Genomic DNA, 20,984 nt, shown 5'->3' on the forward strand with positions numbered 1-20,984 from the left:
ATCAAGCCCCCTTCACCAGATAAGGCTTTTAATCATCATAAACTGATACCACTTCACCTACTAGACAATTAAATACCTAGTGCTACTGCATCAAGAACAAAACAATTTTAGTTACATTAAAATTATTTCAGACAAAATGAAGCTGAAGATATTTTAAAATTAAGAACTTCTCATAGGTGCCTAAAACTTTGCATCCATTTTAAACTACGAAGCACTTCTCCAAAGAAAAGTAATTTCTGAAGTATTCAGTGCACTTTTGATTTCAAAGTCTTTAATAGCTGGTCTTAACCACATTCTGTACTACAAGAAATTTCTACTAAGTTTAATGACTACTTTTCAATGTAAAACAAGTTCAAAATTAACTTCAGCTTGAAGTTCTATTCTTATCTCTAGAAGGTCTAGCACCTCTAAAGATTCAAAGCTCATTAACAATAAAAGGATTTTTCAAATCAAGAAATGAATAGCCCGTCCTATGTCTTTTTTTGGCGGGGGGGGGTGGGGGGGGGGCAAGGAGGAATCAATTTTCTACAGTAAGAACAACAAAAAAAAATCAAGAATGTTCTTGTTTGTTTTAAGCAAGAACATAAAGTGTATATGTAAAAACTGGTATTGGCAGAAACTTCTGAAGTTTAACTGATAGCATCACCACAAAACTAAAGTCCTTTTCCTCAGTTCTAAGGTTTTCTTTACAAAGAGAATAACTTCTGATACCTTTTGCCTGGATTAGGAAAAGGAAAATTAAATTAAGATCTTCCGATACTGACATACTGGACACAAATGCAACCACCTGAAATTGTGGCCTAACAACACTTGTATGTATAAAGAGTGCTTATGATAAGTTAGTGTTCAAGACTACAGAACTCTCATGCACTGTCAGCAACACTGGTTAAGTCTCAGTCAAAAACCTAAGCCATCAGAGACCATTATAAATTACTATACTGGAGCAACATACTACTATTATAGCAGACAATCCTTTTATTTCCCTGTTTGGGTTTGTATTTTGAATATCTTTTTTTAAAAAGGAGAGACAACACTAGCTTGAATGTAAAAGACTGAAAAAACCATACAAACCCCAGACTAACCAGAGGATGCCTTATGGCAAATTTCAATATTTAGAATGGATACCTAAGCTATGTAAACAGAAAACAGGTTCTCCAGAAAAATGTTCTTAACACCCCACTAAACATGGACAGTAATAAAATGGCTGACACAGACGCAAAGTCACAGGCTAGCTTACTGCATGGCATCACATTTCTCTGCACATCTCTCTCATTGGGAGAAAATACATTTCTGCCTAAGTGTCAACTGACACAAATGTCAGTGAAAATACAAATAAGTAAAACTGGATGGATGAGGGCAAAGGGGGTGGTTCATCTTCCTGATACTCAAAAAATCACCAGTACCATAACTAATGACCATTACAACTGCAAGGCAGACATTTAACTCAGACTAGGAGAGAAGGAACTGTACAGTCTTGCCTACAATACCTCAGCTCCTCAAATCATGTCATGTGTCACAAGATCAGCATGGGAATTCTTTCCCTGCTGTGAAGTACCCTTTTTATACCGACCAGTTACTGGCTGATATATTCCAGCTACAAGTCTGATGAACTGTGTGTATGAACAGTTTGTATGTTTTTGTCTTGTCACCAAGAAAAGATGATAGGCTGACTGTAGAAGAGTCTGAGAAAAATTAACAGAGTATCTTTTGAAAGCAGTGTTCCTGTTTTCTTGGCAACTTCTCCCAAAATAGTAAAAATGAAGTTAAGCAAGTTAATCACTCCAAGGCAGATGATACATCAGGCTACAGGCACCAAAACCATTGTTTTGGTTCTGTATTATAGACATCTGAAGAGATCAGAACAAAGGGGATACCCAGTTTGCCTTCAGCGGTACATTTTTGAGAGCAGATCAAAGATCACACAACTTCCGACAGCATAAGATACTGAAGCAAATCTGAATTAAGGTTTGAACAGTTAATCATTAGCAGCCAAAAAATTATTGAAGCCATGTTATTTATGAATATAATTTCTATTAAATGTTAAGTCTTAATAATGCCAATACTGGTACTCTACAGGTCAGTAAACTAATCAGTACAACTGGGTAGCAGTGCCTAAAAAAGAACAGGGAGATACTCTACATGCAGTTTTAAGTACATTAAGAAAGACTTGTTTCAGTCTTAAAGCCCCTCTTTAAATTACACAGCTGAGGACTGTTGCCAAGGACTTGAGTATGAACTTAGAGTCACCTTAATAGCATTCATATTAATAAATACTACATGAGTTACGGAGATCTTGAAAACTGTTTTAACCATGTTCTACCAAAACAAAATAAATGTTCTTTACCTCTATTCCATCAAAACAAAGTTTAATAACTGGGACAAAAGCTTCTTCAACAGCCTGAGGGGAGAAAAGTTATATTTTATTTTCAGTAGAGAGAAGAACATTTACAAGCAATAGCTAGCAGGTCTAAACAATCACAATGAAATGCTGTTTACACAGATGCTTTTCTGTTTTCAGGTCAATTTTTGTCAGCAATGTCTTTCTCCACCATTGAGGATTTATGCAGTAAGCACTGATTGACTACATGCTACAACTGTCTAGATGTTAATTATAACCCAAACTCATACCAACCAGCTCTGATGATGTTACTTCAAGGTCCAACTGTTTCTCGCTACATGTAGGACATGATCAAGCATCTTTTACTCCTCATAGGATCTCTAAGTATTCTAAGGCCAACCTATGGGGATTCTTAGTCTAAGAGTTCTCTTCTATTGTTTCTGCAGTCAGTTTTTTTATGAGAAATGACAAGGAGACAACTGTGTAACTATGCAGTCTGACTTTACCTAACCCAGTTGCAAGTTACCACTCTCCAGAGCTTGAGCATCTTTTCTAAATGTTGTCATTAATAAGGTACTCTGACAAACAGCATCCATGATGAAACTACGGAACCTAATATCTACTCTGCAATCAGCTAGGAGTAACACCTTTTCCTGGTTTCAGCTGGGACAGAGTTAATTTTCTTTCTAGTAGCTGGTATAGTGTTATATCTTGGATTCAGTATGAGAATAATCTTGATAACACACTGATATTTTCAGTTGTTGCTAAGCAGTCGCTAGACTAAGTCAAGGATTTTTCAGCTTCTTATGCCCAGCCAGCAGGAAGACTGGAGGGGCACAAGTAGTTGGGAGGGGACACAGTCAGGACAGCTGACCCAAAATGGCCAAAGGGGTATTCCATACCATGTCTAGTGTATGAACTGGGGGGAGTTGGCATGGGGGGCAGAAATCACTGCTTGGGAACTAACTGGGCATCAGTCAGCAAGTGGTGAGCAACTGCGTTGTGCATCACTTGTTTTGTATATTCCAATCCTTTTATTAGTAACGTCATTTTATTATTGTTATTATTAGTTTCTTCCATTCTGTTCCAATTAAGCTGTTCTTATCTCTGCCCTCAAGTTTCACCTTTTTCCTTCCGATTCTCTTCCCCATGCAAGTGAGTGAGTGGCTGCATGGTGCTTAGTTGCTGGCCGGGGTTAAACCATGACACACCTTTCTGAACTGAGAATTTAAAGTAAATGCAGACCTGCAAAGCACTGTTTTCGTAAAAGTGAAGAACACTGCATACCTCCAAATAAGAAGTGTTAGGAACTGCCAGCGGCTAAACACAGTTCTAAGAGTGTTTCAATTCTTAACAAGAGGAGGAGACAACACTACTCTATGCACGTAACCTTAGTTAAGCTTACCTTAATGTTACTGGTTGGCAGGATGGATCCTAAGCAAAACATGAAGTTCACAAGTCTCTCAGACTCACTCACTAGAGTGACCATTAAGAAAGTCTAGGTTCCCTAAAGATGGAGATGTACAAACTTTCTTAGACCTAGCTGGAATGATTTTAAAGTGTTTTGACACCCTTACCTAAAGGTTATTCACATCACTGCAGAGCTAAACTGAACTGCATACATTGACCTACCTTGACGCTACATCAACTACATTAGCTTGAGTTAGACAGAGTTTATAGCAAAGTTAACTGGAAATTTGAAAAGTCAGAATCCCCTTAATTATAGCATGTGGATTTAAAGATCACTAAAAGCGTTCAGATAATAAACCATTCAAAACAGTTCAGTGCATAAAGTATTACCACTGCATGTTTACACTACCCTGGTAGTTACCAGCTACAGGATGCACAGAGTGGAAGAAAGCTGCAGACAGTTCCATTTATTTTAGGGGAGCAAGACTAAACCGAACAATGTTTAAGATTTGCCAGCAACTATCTTCATCAAAAAAAACCCAAACAAACAACAACAAAAAAAAACAAACAAAAAAACCCACCACCAATTGCAGCAGAGAAAATTTACTCTGAGCCAGCACTAAGAAGATTAAAGCTCCCACCAGTTGACCTAGGGAGGCTTTTCATTTAGGTGCAATAGAAACAAAGTACTGTATACCAGTGCATCTTCCACTCCTACAAGGGTAAATCTTCATCTTTCCATACTAAAAATCTTGGACAAGCATCTAATAATGAGACACACTAAAAAATGTAACTTCCATTTCCACATGCACAGTTGACAGCCAATATAGAAGGTTTAGTTAATATCAAACACTGCAATTGTTTATATAAGCATGAAATTATAAAAACAGCATCATAACTGTATGCTTTAAAACCTTCAATAAAAACACAAAAGTTTGGTCCTGATCCTTTTCAATCTAACACATTTGCATCTGCCTGCTGCTAGAGAGGAAGCAGAAATTTTGCAATACTAACACACATGCTAGATCATTCTACCATCCAGATTTTTAAACGAGTGTCTCTGTTAAGCAGGAACAGAGGAAATTTGGAAGAATCTCTATTTATTTCAACTATGAAGACAGGCTTTGCTGCAGGTAACTAAAAATCTACTGCAAGCCTTAATAGTAAAGTTATATTTACTTATTTAATGCATCATCTTTCACTATTAACTTTTCAGCATCATCAGTTCAGCTATCTGTATCAGGCAGTTCACATACCCTCAGATCTTTTACTTCTTCTTGTTGTTTCAGTTTTTCATAAAACGATGTGAAAAAATCACTTCTTTCAACATGTCTTGGTGCAACACACAGGGCATCAATATCAGCACCTGAAATTGTTTATTAGCACAAGTTACTCACTCACACTTCACACACATGAAATGCCAGCAATAGCCAGAGGTTTTTGGGTTTTTTGAAACTAAACAGGAAAATCTAGTTTCCCTTCCAGTAGAATGGCTTTTCTTTGGGAATACTAAGTAAAACCAAATGGTGGAAAAAAATTTTCATGACCATTAAGCATACTGAATACATACATACACATTCTTTTTTCAACAGTGGAACACTTGTAGTTATTTTCAAAGAACAAAACATGAAAATCTAAGTATACAACTTTCTCTATTTTTAAATAATTTCCAACTTTTCTGTTTCTTTCCCAACCCATGACAAAAACATAATATAGGGACGTATTTGTTTTATTTAGAATGATGACTGGAGATGGCTGACAAAAAAAAAAAAACTTAAAAATCTAATACCACCTCAAAAGACAGCAAGTTTGTTACTTAAGTGTGACATTTACAGATACATCATTAGCTCAAACACGAGTTCTTTATAATAAAAAGTAAATGTTACCTTTTGTATGAACCCCTAATCTATAGGATCCAAATGTAAAAATTTTTCCTCCAACATTTTCTATTACAGACTGTGGAAGATTCTAAATGGAGCAAATAAAATTGGTTATTTTATCTTAACAAGTTATAACAACACACACAATTTATTTTAAAACAAAAGGAAAAATATTGCACAATTTATGTTGTTTAAGGTGTAGTTACTACTTAAATAATACTCAGTATTTACAGAAAAGACAGAGGTATGTTTGCCACTTGGGAACTATTTGTAACATTTCAACTATATTTCAAACTTGGTAATTGTTCCAGCAGTTGTACACTTCAGGTGCAATTGCTTTAAAATATTATGCATATTAAACACATTTTGCTTAATACTCAGGCATTTTAGTTGGACTTCGAAATTGATGATGGATTCCAATTTAGAAGAACAGAAAAATACTATTTACAGTATCAATGCTTATTAAATTACTTTCAGACACAAACATACTACATTCTTTAAATAAAAGTTTGGTTTTGGGAGAGGTATTTATTTTATGTAAAATTGTTCAGGTACATCTACTAAAGTTCCTAGACTTATATCTTCAAAAAACTCTTGAATCCACAGTACTGTGGGCAAAGAGAGTCTTACTCGTTTATAACAGGACGCAATGTTACAATCTAAAGCCCTACATGAATGGTTACACAGCAAAAGATAAAAAAATAAAAAAACTAATTATTTTGCAATGTATATTGGGTTAACTTAAGCAGTTTCCAATCTTACAACAGTCAAGATACTCTCAATATTTTGTTTTCAAGGATCAACACATATATATAGCAGGGTCATCCCCACCCATAATCTTGTTCGTGTATAAATTCCCATTCCGTAAGAGAAGTGTACAGAAGAAATACAATCCTAAATATACTCAAAGCAAAATAGCTGGAAAAAATAAGGCTTTCACCCCTAAAAAAAGCCACCTCTATCTTTACATTTTTGCAAGTCTATAATCATTCAAAAGGTGTGTGTATGGTTGGGGAGGGACTATAACCTGGCAAAAACACTACTATCATTATTGTCTACAGAAGTTAATGTTACAGGACTGACATTAAAGAAAAAGACCACAGATCATAAAGCTGCAAGAAGTCCATTTTAAGATCTAGCACGCGTTCACAAAGCCAATCAATCTAAGCATACAATTAACATAGTACTATATATATGTATTTTGACAAAAAGTCAAGCTATATTTCTACCTAGGGAGAAGTGGGAACAATTGAAAAGTCAACTATTACAACTACCGTGACTTTTTGCAATATTTATCAGTTTCTTTCTTTGACAAGGTTCTACTTTGAAGGGGTGATGCGGCATGGAAACAAAAGAAGCTACACAAAGGTGGTATTTTTTTCCAATTAAATCAAATTTGATCCCCAAATCTAAGACTCATCCCGTTTAGACTGGGAACATATTTTTGAATTGTCTTCCTACAGCAGTCTTAGCATGAGCAGTTCCACGTAAAATACATCCATACCTTGCTTTCACTGATTTCCCGTATCCATTCCTTTACCAGGTTATTTAGTTTTCCCAAAATTAGAATCCTATTGATAAAACAGCAGAATCACAGATCATGAACTCAGACCAAACCAGTAGGTTTTTTTGAGACCCTGATCATCATTACACAGTAAACCAACTACAGTAACACTGCAGATCTAATTACAGATCTTGTTACATACATATACTGAAACAAAGTCACTCTTACAACATTCCCACTATTTTTCCCCCTTTAAAGATGTTCAAATAATTTAAGCTCAGAAAATATGCAAGCACGCAAGGCCTACACACATTTTAGGCATATGAATTCTATTCACTTCCAAAATAAAACCTAATTCATAAAACACATGCACCTAAAAGAACAGTGAGAAGCTATAGAGAGCAAAAAGCTCTAGAAAGCTTAATAAGGAAAAAAAAGTATAGGGGCCACTACAACAAAACAGTTATGAAGCAAAAAAAAAAAAAATGCAAGCCAGCCTCCAAAATTTAAAGGTCATTTCAATTTATTGCTGTATTCTGAGGTATTCCTCTTAAGGTGAGAAAAATCAAGCTCAATATTTCACTAGGCTTTTAAGAAAGCATTCGAAAGAACACAAACATGCTTGGGGTTCAGTAGTCAACTACATGAATCTCAAGATAGGAGAAAAACAGTGCTAGAGTGAGTGTTTACTCACCTGCGTTGCAGTTCTTCTTCCTCTTCAAATACACCATAAGGTTTTAGGGTTTCGATTAATTTCTGGGTAAGCATGCAGTCAAACTCCTTGGGGGCAGCTAAACTGATAGGTGAGGTAATGCCATAATGCTTCTGTAGTTGCTGTGTTTGTGATCCCTGGGTTGTAACAGGACTAATAAAGGCAATTAGATAAAGTTACTGACAGAAGCAAAACAAAAAAATTCTAAAATTTTAAAATTTAAAATTTTTTCTCATCAGAGTAACAGACAAGAGACACACTAAGGAAATAAAAAGTTAAGCTTATTGTCAGCATTTGCATCTCAGATCAATCTGTGTTATTAAGGGCAACAATAGAATTACCTTTCTCCAACTCTACATACTGACTGCAGGGTTACAAGCTGGTATGAGACATGATCTTTTACACCAGCTGACTTTACACACTCAAAACATTCACCTAAGGAGGTTTTAGTGTATTTTGAGCCCATCAGCATCATACAGTTAGCTTTAGGCTGACTTCTCTGCTGGCTAACACAACAGGACGGTTAGATGAACAATGTCAGCTAGCTCAATCCATGCTGGCAATATTACATATAGCCTTGCTTCATGGAGGGGTAGGGGGGGAGACAATGGGATGAAAATATCAGGCTTGTGCTAGACTTGGCCCAGCACAAGTACCAATGATGTAACCAGTACCCTTTCCACATCGTCATGTTCCCTTAACATTACGTTTTAATTCATGTAAGTATTTCTCTAAGTAAGAAATTAAGCCTGAAGTAAACCTAACCTAGCACAATGGGTTAAATCTGCAAGGACCTAGTTCACCAGTAAACAGTCCAATTACAAGCCCTCACAGCATCCTTGCCTTGCACTTTTCAAGCTACAGATAGATATGGACCCAAAACTCAGGCACAAGGATGATACTCTCAAGTCAATCCCCTGTATTTCAACATCGCAAAAAAAGGAGAGGAGACCACACAAAAGAATTTCAGCAAATATTATCGTCATATTGTGAGAACTAATAACAGCCTTCCTAGATGAGCATCCTGGATGAAAAACAGCCATGTAGTCTTTCATAACGGGCATATATTTCCTTGTGTCATTCACATTTAAACAGCCTTATTTTCAGAACAGTTTGAGCTTTAAGGCTAGTAATTCTAAGTGTTTCAAAACTAAACTTGGTCCTGCGTAACATACAAGTGTTTGGATTCAGTGATTACTGCATGCTATACCAGTATAGTTAAAACCTTTTTGAACTGGTACTAACAACAACATTAGCCATTAAAAAAAATTCTTAACCATATTCAGTATTGTAGAATGTATTATATACTTTAAGATTTAATGTAGCCAAATTTTAAATTTAAGAACACTTAGTCTTGCTCATTATATACTTCACAGGTTTAAAAAAAAAATACACCACTTAAGTCTTTATTTAAAAAACTCTGAAGGTTACTTACAGCATTAACTACTAGTTTTATATTGATACACAGATAACTTTCCTCTAAGTTATGGATATTATTCCCCCACCTTTGATTTTTGAAAATGACAAATCATTGTTTTTAAGCACACTTAAAAGTTTCTTTTCTGAAACTTACTTGTTACTTTAATTTACCAACCTTTTAAAGACCAGTAAAAACAGTATGATCTCACATCAAAAAACACATGTCAGAAAACATGTATTATATCAACAGCTATTCAAAAAGCCTTACCAACAATTAAAGCAGATATTACCTGAAAGTTAAGGCAATGCTTGTGTAGAAGTGTTGTATCTGCATTAAGTTATATTCTTACTACGTAAGATTACTCCCTTTCAAAAGTATAAAGTAACACTTTGTTTAATACCAAATGTATAACTATTATTTTGAATTCAGATTATGCATCAATTTTTTTTCCTGAATTCAATTATTCATTCTACTAGGGCAAAAGCTTTATCATCAGTTTGGTCTCCTTCAACTTTCAGAGAGATAAAGTCTAAAGAAAAGAGAATCCTCCATATCAAAAACCCAAGCTGACAGCTTATGTGAAAGTCCCATTCTTGGCAAGCATAACATTCCCTCGTATATTGCTATATTATCAGTGTTTCATGTTTATACATGTTATACACTATTTCTATCATACAAAACGAGAAACAATTTTTCAGGCTAACTACATATTATGCGTGCAAAAACTACAGTACAACTTCACTTTTACTTCCATAATCTGTTGTCATCATCTCCTCAGGATTTAATTCCTCATTTCTATGAAGACTAAGTATTAAAAAAGAACATCTTAAAATTGACAGGAATCAATAAAACCTAATATGATTTTCCTCAAGTTAAACCCATTTTAAAACTATTCTAAGTACTATAATTTGTTTGAAATCAAGAATTCAGTGGCAAAGCAAGTTACTCACAAAGCAAGTTCTAGCTTGTTAGCAAAAAGACAAAAATACTAAAAAACTGTACATTAAAAAAAAATCAACCCCCAAGTAATCATGTCTGGGAACGTTATTTGAGATTGCTTCCTTCAGCTAAGAGCTTTTAATCACCTAATTAACAATTTGGTAGCAGCTGAACAAATCTTATAGACCTTAGAGCTTTATGTGTGAATGAATTAAAAAAAGAGTTGTTCAGATGAATTATATAAAACAGTAAATCAAATTATGGACAAAGGAAGCTACTAAAACAATTTTTTCTCTTTTTTGGGAAAAAAAAGATTTTAGGAATGTCAACAAAAATAGTAGCTTCAGCTACTTAGTTGCTACTAAAAAGAGCAGTCAGAAAGCAAAAGGTCTCAATACATAAACATCCTTTGGATACTACAAATATTATTACTTATACCACAAAGCAAGTAGTTAAATTTGAACTACAATTTCTCCCCTTTTGCCAACTGTTAATTTGAAAAAATAAATTGGCTTTTTAATTTAAGATTTTTCAGTTTATTTTTGCAGGTTTTTAAAGCAGTAATACGAAGCAATCAATATTTCAGTTTTGTGTAACCATTTCCTGATGGTCTGACTGTAATTTTCACTCTATCCGTAACTATAAACTGTATCCAATTCAACAGATATTAGACTTTATTTAAAGGGCTGGCAAAACACAGCCTGGCAGATGCTGTTACTAGATTTCAACAAAAGACTCAACGTCACTCAGACCCAGATTCTGTGAAGCAGACCAGTAAAGTCAGTAATGCTGATGGAGCCCTCTATCTTCCACCTGCTTGTAAGGGCCACGCTTCACCAATTTGAGAACTAGTAACTTCAAAATAATCCTTCATTTTGCCCCCAAATTTACAATACATAAAACCCAACCAAACACCAGACTGCTTCCCTTATCTAGTGTACAGCATAACCCTGGCAATGCAATGTGCAAGTCTGTCTTCACAAAACACCATGTCGACATGACTTAAACCAGTATTCTCTCCAACACCTACAGGGCCATCAGACCATGGTCATAGGGCACAAAATAAGCTTTGAAACTGTTCACTAAAAGGACAGCTTTTAACAATGTATCAAATCGATCACCTGATATACATCTTTGGGAACTGTTACACAAAAACAGTTACAGTTTTTACTTTTAGTAATTGCTTTTATATTCTTGTATTTTATAAGAATGAAATAAGGACATCAACAGCACAGGACCTTCCTACACAAATATTTTGCCTGTGTTTGAAGGCTGAGGAGTTAATAAGAACACTTTCACTGGGATGGTATGTAACACTTCTCAGCACAGCTGCCTTCTAGAAGTTTTTACAACTTCAGAAGACACAATGAAGCTTACATTTTAACATATATTAGTATTGAAGGGAATTTAGGTTATTTCCAGCTGAAAAATTTTAAACTGAAGCTCAGCTGTTTACACCTGTTGAAGTTAAGGCTATTCTAAGGTTTTTGTAGCACACCAAAAGATCATCAGAAACATGCCTTCATAAAATGATAGAAAAAATGGTATTTGGCAAGGAAGTTTGTAAAACTCATTTAAGGATGCAATAAACAAACAGCAAGTATACCCCCTCCCCAGCCCCTGCATCCCATAACACCAAGAAACTTCAAATAAAACATTTGCTAGCTGCTTTTTAAATGAAAAGTAAATTACCACTGAGAAATAAACTTTAAGTGCTCATTCTTCCAACTTTAACATTGTATTTACATGTTACATTTTAGCCAGAAAATGCTAATGATCAACACTCCTAGACTTACCTTTTACTTTTTCCTAAAACCATGAAGATCACGCTCTACTCCAGTATCTTCCCTCTTGAAAAGACATATGGATATTCTAGTTTCTACCCGTGACATGTCATGATATGTCACTTTTGGAATCCCTTAGTTTAAACTACCAAATTTATTCAAAGAGAAAGGATAGGTAAGTATCAACGCTAATCTTTTACCTGAGAGGATTAAGGAAGTTAAGGCCTTGGGGGGAGTCAATACCTTGGTGGTATGTCAAATCTGCTAGTCATTGAAGTTAAGCATTAACAAAAACCAAAGAGTATTGAACAGCAACAGAAGGTCCCATCCCAGCTACTCAATCTTGACAACAGCAGAGGCAGATTTGGCAGACCTTGTCAAGGTCTGACACTCAACTCAAAACATGTTTAGGACTTGCTTTTTTTTTTTAAAAAAAAGCAAGACAGCCACAATGCTTTTCTTTTTAAGATCACAAAGAAAATTAAGATACAGTCTGGGGCTTTTTTGTTTATTTGTTTCTAGTCAACCTCATATACACATGAAGATCTTGCTCTCACTCTGCTATGAGTATGAGCTACCTGTCAGTAGCGCAAGTATGAAATAAAGTTGCAAAAAATGACAGAGAGTTAAATTTAACATGCTATTGCTGTAGCTCTGTTTTGACCTGAATTTTTGAAGAGCATATGCTGACAGTTTAAACTATCTGCAAACTGAGCAACAGCTACAGTAGTTTAATTCTGAAGTATTATGATCCAATATTTCATATCCAAATATGAACTAATTTTGTCTCTCAGAGAAATGCCCATGTACTTTTTCCCCATATAAAAACACAAACACGCACAAAGTTCTAGTCTGTACTAAGCTGGCAGCAGTACAGGTAAATGACTTTTTTCTTCAGAACCCAAAATTTTGGTAGGCAGTATCTTCTTATAGTTATCAATAACTACTGAATTAAAAAAAACAGACCCTGGTAATATGGCCACTGCTAAAACCATTTTACAACAGAGTGCAGAAGTGGAAGAAAAAAAGTTAAAAAACCAAAACCAAGAAATAAAGCTTGTAAGAGGCTTTACAGTTACCAGAGCTGTACACCTTTGAACTCCTTCAAATGGAAGTGACTAGACATTGTTCTAAGGTAGAGGGGGTGAGATTGTGAGATAAGGGAAAAAAACTTTCCAATGCATCTTGTAAAGATCAGGTTACACCCTGAACACTCACCCACATAAAGCAAAAATAGATTTAGAGCAAATACAGGTGTATCTATGTAACACTGCCACATATATAACTAAGAATTAGATACAAATTCAAAGTACTGTACTATTGTTTTCTTTTACAACACTGGAACCTCTCTCCATCCTCAGAAGAAACAAGAATCCTGTCACTACTTATTCAAGCATTTTTTATATTTAACCCTCCTCTTACCTCAACTTGAAAACCTCTGTCGTTCTATGCACTTTTTCCTCTTCACTTCCTGATATTCTACCCCAGTTCTACTGGTGATATTTTTATCATATTATTCGAGTTAAGATTTTATGCTTCTTATTACAAACAAAATACAGCTGCAATCAGCACCAGATTATCTAAGCATCACACTCCTGAAATTTGGGATGCTTCATAGAAATGAAAGACAACACACAAACAACTGAAATCTTAAAAACCGATGCCATAATATTTAACAAATTATGATAGTTTGAGTCCCATGTAAGTTTAAAACTCACCCCTGATCCACCCTGAAACAGATCTCAACCACCCAAGATCCAACTCATCTAAATGTGTGCCAGGTGCATGCAAAAATCCCTTCCAGCTTTTGGCTATCAAGCCTTAATTTTGCCAGAAGTCATGTAACCCCTTTCATGTATCACTGAACCTCAGCTGAGGATTAAGTTTATAGACAGACATGAACAGTAAGGCCAGCACTAGTGAAGCAAAGGAAACAGCAGGCTGTTAAGTGTCTTAAAATAGTGCCAACAACCCACAGAATGTTAACTTTAAACTTTTAACTTCAAGTCAGGACTTTTGGCTCATTCAGTCTTGCCTCCAGATACCAAAACAAAATACACAACTTAAGGAATCTCAGTGACTATCCCCTCTTCTTTATTTGCCTCTACTGATTAAGTAGAGTAAGATTCAGTCTTTCTTATACACTGATGTAAATCACCCAAGTCAGATTCCTGAAGCAATACTGGTCATCACACCATCTGGTCAATCAGCTGGAGCTAAATTCATAAAGCTCAAGCTCCACTGTGTCAGATTTCAGAGGAAGTGCTTTGAGAGGGTTTGTTTGCTTGTTTTGAAGTCTCCTCCAACAAGGACTGACTTCGGCAATTTCAGAGTAAAGTTTCTGGCTTAATGTCAACACCATCACTCCATGCAAAATTTCAGAAATCTAGGCAGGAAGTCTTAATGAAGTCTGTGCAAATCAGTTACCGGGGAACATATGTTTTAAATGGTTAAGACAATCCAGCTGTCCTTACTGAACAAAAGTTTTAATATCTAGCAGAAAAATGTTGGGTCATTTAGACCATGAATTAAGTTTTCAACTGTCAGTATGAGATGTTCAAGACACCCCAAACAGATTTGAACATGGTATTGGAGGAGCAATGACAACAGACCTATGGAAGAAGAGACTCACCTATAGCAAAAGAATGAACATTCGTACACATTTTGCTAACCTTTGACTCAATCCTGTGTTCTCTCTGGCTCTTCCATTTGTACAGAAGAACAGTGAAGGTAGCATGTCCAAACACACACCCATCCACAACAGTTGCAGAAGTTGCTCAAGTTTATACAAAAGAAATTTCTACTGAACTTTGCAGGCAGCACTTGAACGAAAAATGAGGTTTACTGCTATTCTGGAGGAAAAAAAAAACCTCCAGAGGTAGCAATTTAAGAAATTCAGTAGGGCTGAATCAAAAGATATCAGGAAGTATCAAACCAAGAACTAAGAATCCCATGAAGTGTTTCACTGTAGGAGATTAATTTGTCTCAGCAGTGAATTCTGCTCAGCCCAAATAACTGGGTTTCCAAGTTCTGTGCAGTACCTCCATGTTAACAGGTATAAACTTTTTGAAGTGACATTAGAAGACTGAAAGCTATTGCAAAACCACATATACTTGCCATCCAGTTCCCCTGTACTACATCTAACAAATTAATCCTCAGTATAGATTTTTATATTAATTTCTTCTTGATTAATAAAGCTATCACTTTAACTTAAGGCAACTGTTCTTCTAAAGTAGGTTCTGTGCTTTGCAAAGTTAGGAATAATTTAATTCCTTCCATAACAGTCTATAAAAACCTGAGCGCTCTCTGTTCAGAAGCATACTATTTATCCACTCCCAATCAGTACAAGCCATTTTAAATACAGTGCTGTACTACTCCTGGCATACAAGTTGAAAGTCACTAATTAAAAGTCAAAAAAACAATGACTTAGCATACATCTAAAGCAAAGTTCAGTGAAAGAAACTATATAAAAAGTCTTACTTCAGAAGTGAGAATAAGCTTGACTGTCTACAATAACTGAAAAAATAAAAACAATAACATTCCAAAACTCTAGTATGGAAGTTAGCAATACCAACAATAGTTAAAATTTATAGCACTTATGATACTTTTAAGTGTTCAAATATATGACTTAATGCACTCTTCCACTCTGGTTTTAAAAAAAAACCCAAACTCTTTTGCAACAATTTCAGCAGATACAGAAGTTCAGCAAAGAAGCTGTAAGCACAATAATATCAGTAGCTTAACAAGAAACAGATTCATGGTGCAATTGCTCTATTTCTCTATTTGGAGGGTCAGAAATGCCCACATTACATAAAAAGGCTACATCAATTCACATAAACATAGCTGCTGCTTCACTGAGTCAGTGGCCTTTCTACATAATACCTAGCCTTAACTGAAACATATGAACAGCTTAGGGAGCTTCATTTCTCCCTAGCATCTTACATTTCAGATGATGCAGGAACATTCTGTACCTAACAGTTCACTAAAATGTATCTTTATAATAAGGGAAATAGTCACCTTTGTTTCTAACCAGCTTTTTTGAACAACTGAAAGTTAAGGAGTTTTCTCATATACAGCTGCTATTTCTTCACACAAGAGATTAATGAGAATCATAACAAAAATCACCTAAGTTCCTAGAATAAATTTAGTATTTTTAAACATTAAAAGGCTTTTGCAAATGCCAGCTATCAACATCAGCAGAACACGAATTCGTTCTCTTATTATTGATGTGCCTTGTACATAAATAATTTGCTTGCTTTCATAGTTTTGTACCATACTGCTAAGAGAAATACACACACATACACACACAGTGCAGTATCAACAACACTGTACACCTGTTGAGACCTCTGAACTAATGCTTTTCAAGTAAAAAGTGATGACAATCTCTGGTTGTATAGGAGATCAGCTCTGAGGCCTGTCGACTGTAACCACCACCCTGAAAAATGAAGTTGAAAGGATGTCTTGAAAGGTCACGACAAAAAACAAAAAACAAAACCATGTGTATTTTGTTTGTCATCTTGAAAATTTGGCAGTGACATAGGGTTGTTCTACTCTCACTCAAAAAGATTATCATCCAAAAGCATGAAACCATCAACTGGAAAGAACTATACAGGAAAGGAACTTCCTAAGCTCACCTTTTTTTTTTTTTTCCTCTAAACTTAAGTCAGAGGTATCACTTCATAAACTCAAGAATTAACATTACTAGCATTGCAACTTACTAGCATTACGATGTTCACTTTGAAGTCTGGACTGAATAATACAAACTCAATCACTCCAAACATACAAATGACAGAACAAATGCAGAATCTGAGAAAGCTTTGCTTTTCCTAACTGAAACAAACCTCCTGTATAAGTGAAGTTGCCAAGTAATGTTTATACTGAAAAGAGTAATATATTAGTGCAAATATAACTATGTAGTGTTATTTAAGAGTTTCTAGTTAAAGTATCACAAACACCTACATTAAGAAAAATTATCAAGTCGTTTGAAACTTGTCAGAGTTGAAGATCACTATTATTACAAGTTATAGAAGTAGCCCAAACTTTAAAATGTTGTTATTAAGCATTTGGAATTTACGTAGTCACAATGAAATAAACTAAGAATGAAAGCAGGCAGAATAAACAACCTCCCATTTTCCTGAGGCCAAAAAGCTTAGCCAACTTCAAAGCTGGTTTCTGGTAATTTTTCATTGCCGTAATGAACATGTACAAAACTTATCTATAAAGACATTGGAGCCTCATTATACAAGCATTAGAAACTACTTGGCATAACCATTTTCCTTTCTGCATTCACCCACGGTTTTTCCTGCCATAAACTCTTCCAGTTAAGTTCATCTCGCGTTATCTACTCCACGACTAACTTAGCAGTGTTCTAAACTGAATAAAACAAGCACACAGGCAAGCACGGTTATTCTTCACATAAAGTTTACACATTGAAAACAATACTGAATAATCCTAAATAATAATAGTGAAACAATAGTGAATAATCCCAAATTCTCTGTATTTCTCCTTCAATGGAAAAAACAAACAAACAAAAAAAGACCCACAAAAAACCGGAACCTAGCATATAAACGTCCCTTATTCTTAAAAGCCGTCTGACCACCTATCCATCATCGGTTCCCTCGACTTATTTATAGAGGATACTAAACTACTGACATTATGGACTACGGAACTGAGGAGCAGGAAGTTTTGTCATCTCAACCGGGAGCCGTCAAAACGTCAGCGAGGTAAAAAAAAAAAAAAAAAAAAGAAGGAAAAAAAAAAGGACAGAAACAAAAAAAGCAAGCAGCAGGGGGTGGGGTGAAGGAAATCGGCGAAGAAACCGGGATGAAATTATGTCCCACTTCGTTATTCGTGACTACCAGCAGGGTTACAGCACGGCAGGTCCAAAGCCCAAGGCCCACTTTTCCAGCGAGAAAGCCCCCCGGCTCCCCGGCGGCGGGCGGGGGGGTGGCGTGCGGGACCGCCGTCCGCTCCCGCCGGCCGAGGGCGCTGCCCGGGCGGTCCGGCGGCGGGCTCCCCTCGGCCGCTCGGGGCCACCCAGGAGCGGGTGAATTTTGCAAGGACAGCGGGCTCAGCTCGGGTCGCCTGCTAGGACCAGCGCCTGCGTCTCTCCTGCCCCCGGAACGAGGAAAAACGGTTCGCGCCGCCACCGGCGGAGAGGCTTTGTCGGGACTCTGGGGAGAAAAAGAGCTTCGCCTTTCGCGGCCGGGGCCAGAAAAGGATAAACATGCGGCGCTTCTTCGTATGGCCCGACTGAACAGCGGGTCGAAGCAAGCCACCGCAGACATTCGCCCCGCGGCCGCCCGGCCCCTCACGCTTGCCGCTAGGAGATCGCGAAGGAGAAGACGACAACAATAACAACGTAAAAGCCACATCAGCATCTCCTTCGGGACTCATAGCGATGGGGGGGTGGAGGGAGACGGACACAAGAAAGCAAGCGAACAGGTCCTCGCGGTGGGCGGAAAGCGGCAGCGGATCCACAGCCCCTCACACTGCGGCACCGGAAGAGCCCGGGACCGGAGCGGGGACAGGCGGGAGGGGGAAGGGCGAGAGCCAGCAGAAAGGGCCCAGACGGGCAGGGAGCACGGGGCGCTGCGAGGAGAGCCCCGAGGAAGGGCCGGCAACGCACAGGCCTTCAAAACGCTCCGCGAGCTTTCCAACTTACAACGGCATCGTCTCTCCGGCCCCTCCTCCTCCTCCTCCTCCGCCGCCGCCGCCGCCACCACCACCGCGTCGTCCCCTTCTCCCTCCTCCTCTTCTTCGTCCTCCCCCACCACTGCCGCCTCCGGACCGGTCACTCGTCCCGCCAGCAAGCGGGAATCGCGACCATGGTACGGGCCGGGGTCAGGCCTTAGAGGGAGGAAAAAGCCGCTCGCTAGGCCCGGCCGCCGCCGCTTCACTTTCCTCTTCCCCTCCGGCCTTCTAACATGGCGCCCAGACGCTACCACAGCAACGTTCTAGACCGAGGGGGGGGCCTGACGCAGCGGCGCGGCCACCCCCGCACGCCGCGCACGCTGGCTCGCCCACGCATGCTCAGACGGCCGGGAGGCCGAAGGGCATCCTGGGGGCTGTAGTTCCGGGCGGGGGGGGGCCGAGCCGGAGTTTGAAAACAAAGCGCCAACGGCTGCGAGGTGGTGCGTGCGTGCGGCCAGGCGCGGCGGCGCCTGCCTTTGGCGCGGCCGGGTTGGTCCCGAGCGAGGCCGGAGGCGACCGGGGCGTCCCGGCGGGGGCGGCGGAGCCCGGCCGGCCGGGGGAGGGGCCGCGGCTCGGGGCCGCCGGCAAGGGCTCGGCGCACCTGACGGCGCGCCTGGGCACTGGGGGGGGGTCCTAGCGAGGGAAAGCGTGGACGTCCATCGCCTCGGGAACTAAGGCGGCGGGACCGCCCTCGCGTTACCCCAGCAAGCCGCCCAAAGGGTCTCGACGTCGGCCCGCTCCGGGCTAGCGGCTGGCTGGCTGGCTGCGGGCGGGAGGTCGGCGGGGAGCGGCGCTGCCCTCCGTTCGGGGGGTGCGGGCGTCCCGGCCCCCACCGACAGCCCCTGAGAAGGCTCCGCGGGGTTGGTAATGGGCTCCCCGCTTGGCCCCCCGCTCCGTGCCTCTGAGAAATGAAGGGTTTCCGTTCCAAGCTAGCCCCGTGCGTATCTTTTGTTACCTGCATCAGGCTCATTTGGGGTTTTATGTCCCACACAAAGCAGAGAGATCCTTTAATAATAACTGGTTTTGAAAGCTCTGCCTGTAATAGACTGCCTAAATTTCAGAAGACTTTAAAAGAGAAAAAAGATCACACTCTTTACAGAGCAGCTCAAAACTTTATTCTTAGAGAGAAGTGAATGTATTACAGCAACTCTACACAAGGAAAAAACCCTGTTCTGTCTCCTTTTTTAGCGTCCTATTTTCATCTTTATTCTGAAAAATAGGACTCTCAAACTAAAAATTTCTCTAAAATTACCGATTATTTCATCTTGATAAATTGTAGCTTGGATCGGCAGCATACAGAAAATTTAGATCCCAAAGAAATCTGTTTCTTTGGAGTAGGAGATGAGAGTGCTGAACTCTGTTCCTGGCTATCACCACTAACTTGGCGGTGTGAAAACAGATGAAAGATTGTTTCTCTGTAAAAATATATCTGAATAAGAACATTGGGCATTAATACATCTACAATTCTAATACTAAAAGTAATAAAAAAGTGTAAAATGTTTCTATATCACCATTCTTTCAGTTATTCCTCTTCCCCCCCCCCCAACCTCTTCTCCCAACTAGTCCTTGGTTTCTCTTTTGACAAAATCCTGTATTTGTTTGACACCAAAAATGCTATCAGTTCCAGCTCAGTCAGCATAGATATTGACAGTTTCTGTGAGAGGTGTATGAAGTCAATAAAAAAGGGAATGACAGCCATGTGCTGGAAAGTCTAGATCTGTAAAAAACATGGATCAGTTATTGAATGATGAAAAGAATTAAATGAGAACTACACCCATTTATTTGATAGCAAAGAACACCCAGGTTTTATGACATACCTATGCTAGGAACAGTTTACCAGTCAGTCTTCAGCACAGCACAAGAAGACCAGGTTGCATGGCTTTTTGCTTCTTGGTAGCTGGGAGGAGAAATGAGAGAGCTTGCTGCTTCTATTTATTTCCATTTTCAGTGAAAACACTTTTTTTTTTTTTTTTTAAGAAAAGTTTTCCTCAGGCTAGCTGCCTACATCTGCTATGGATCAGGACAAGAATATACTGCTTAAATAGAATGTGTAACTGAAAAAATCTGGGAAGAAAATTTTGGAGAGAGAACAGATTCTTATGGTTCACAGTTTCAAATAAACATACAAAATACAAATGTGTAGATGTATTAATCAATATGTGCAATAAATGGTACTTTTGTAGAAGGAATATTAAAAAACCAATACAACATAGTAATAAAGTGTGAGAAATAAAAATGGAGATTACATAGTAAGCCTAAACAAAAATAAATTCAGAAACTAAGTGTTTATATTTAAAATGCATG

The 20,984-nt window shown here is 38.3% G+C and overlaps 1 protein-coding gene across 5 annotated transcripts in view; it reads right to left on the reverse strand.

The window, feature by feature from the left end:
- PAPOLA (poly(A) polymerase alpha) overlaps positions 1–18,977 on the reverse strand; it is a 50,149-nt gene extending 31,172 nt beyond the window's left edge. For 2 of the 5 annotated variants that reach the window (XR_012650677.1, XM_075029876.1), the window contains exons 1-6: positions 18,652–18,976; positions 7,827–7,997; positions 7,133–7,199; positions 5,635–5,716; positions 5,005–5,114; positions 2,345–2,398 (exon numbers count right to left, since the gene is read on the reverse strand). Coding sequence is in view for 4 of the 5 variants with exons in the window: in XM_075029876.1 (XP_074885977.1) it covers positions 2,345–2,398; positions 5,005–5,114; positions 5,635–5,716; positions 7,133–7,199; positions 7,827–7,997; positions 18,652–18,659 (492 nt within the window). In the remaining variant the exon portion in view is untranslated. Of the gene's footprint in view, positions 1–2,344; positions 2,399–5,004; positions 5,115–5,634; positions 5,717–7,132; positions 7,200–7,826; positions 7,998–14,659; positions 15,952–16,321; positions 16,423–18,651 lie in introns of those variants that run through there. The other 3 variants (XM_075029877.1, XM_075029878.1, XM_075029879.1) reach the window with 3 other exon arrangements.
- Between the last annotated feature and the right edge of the window lie 2,007 nt (positions 18,978–20,984).

This window comes from Buteo buteo, chromosome 6, assembly GCF_964188355.1.
Source record: "Buteo buteo chromosome 6, bButBut1.hap1.1, whole genome shotgun sequence".
Classification (NCBI taxonomy): Eukaryota; Metazoa; Chordata; class Aves; order Accipitriformes; family Accipitridae; genus Buteo; species Buteo buteo.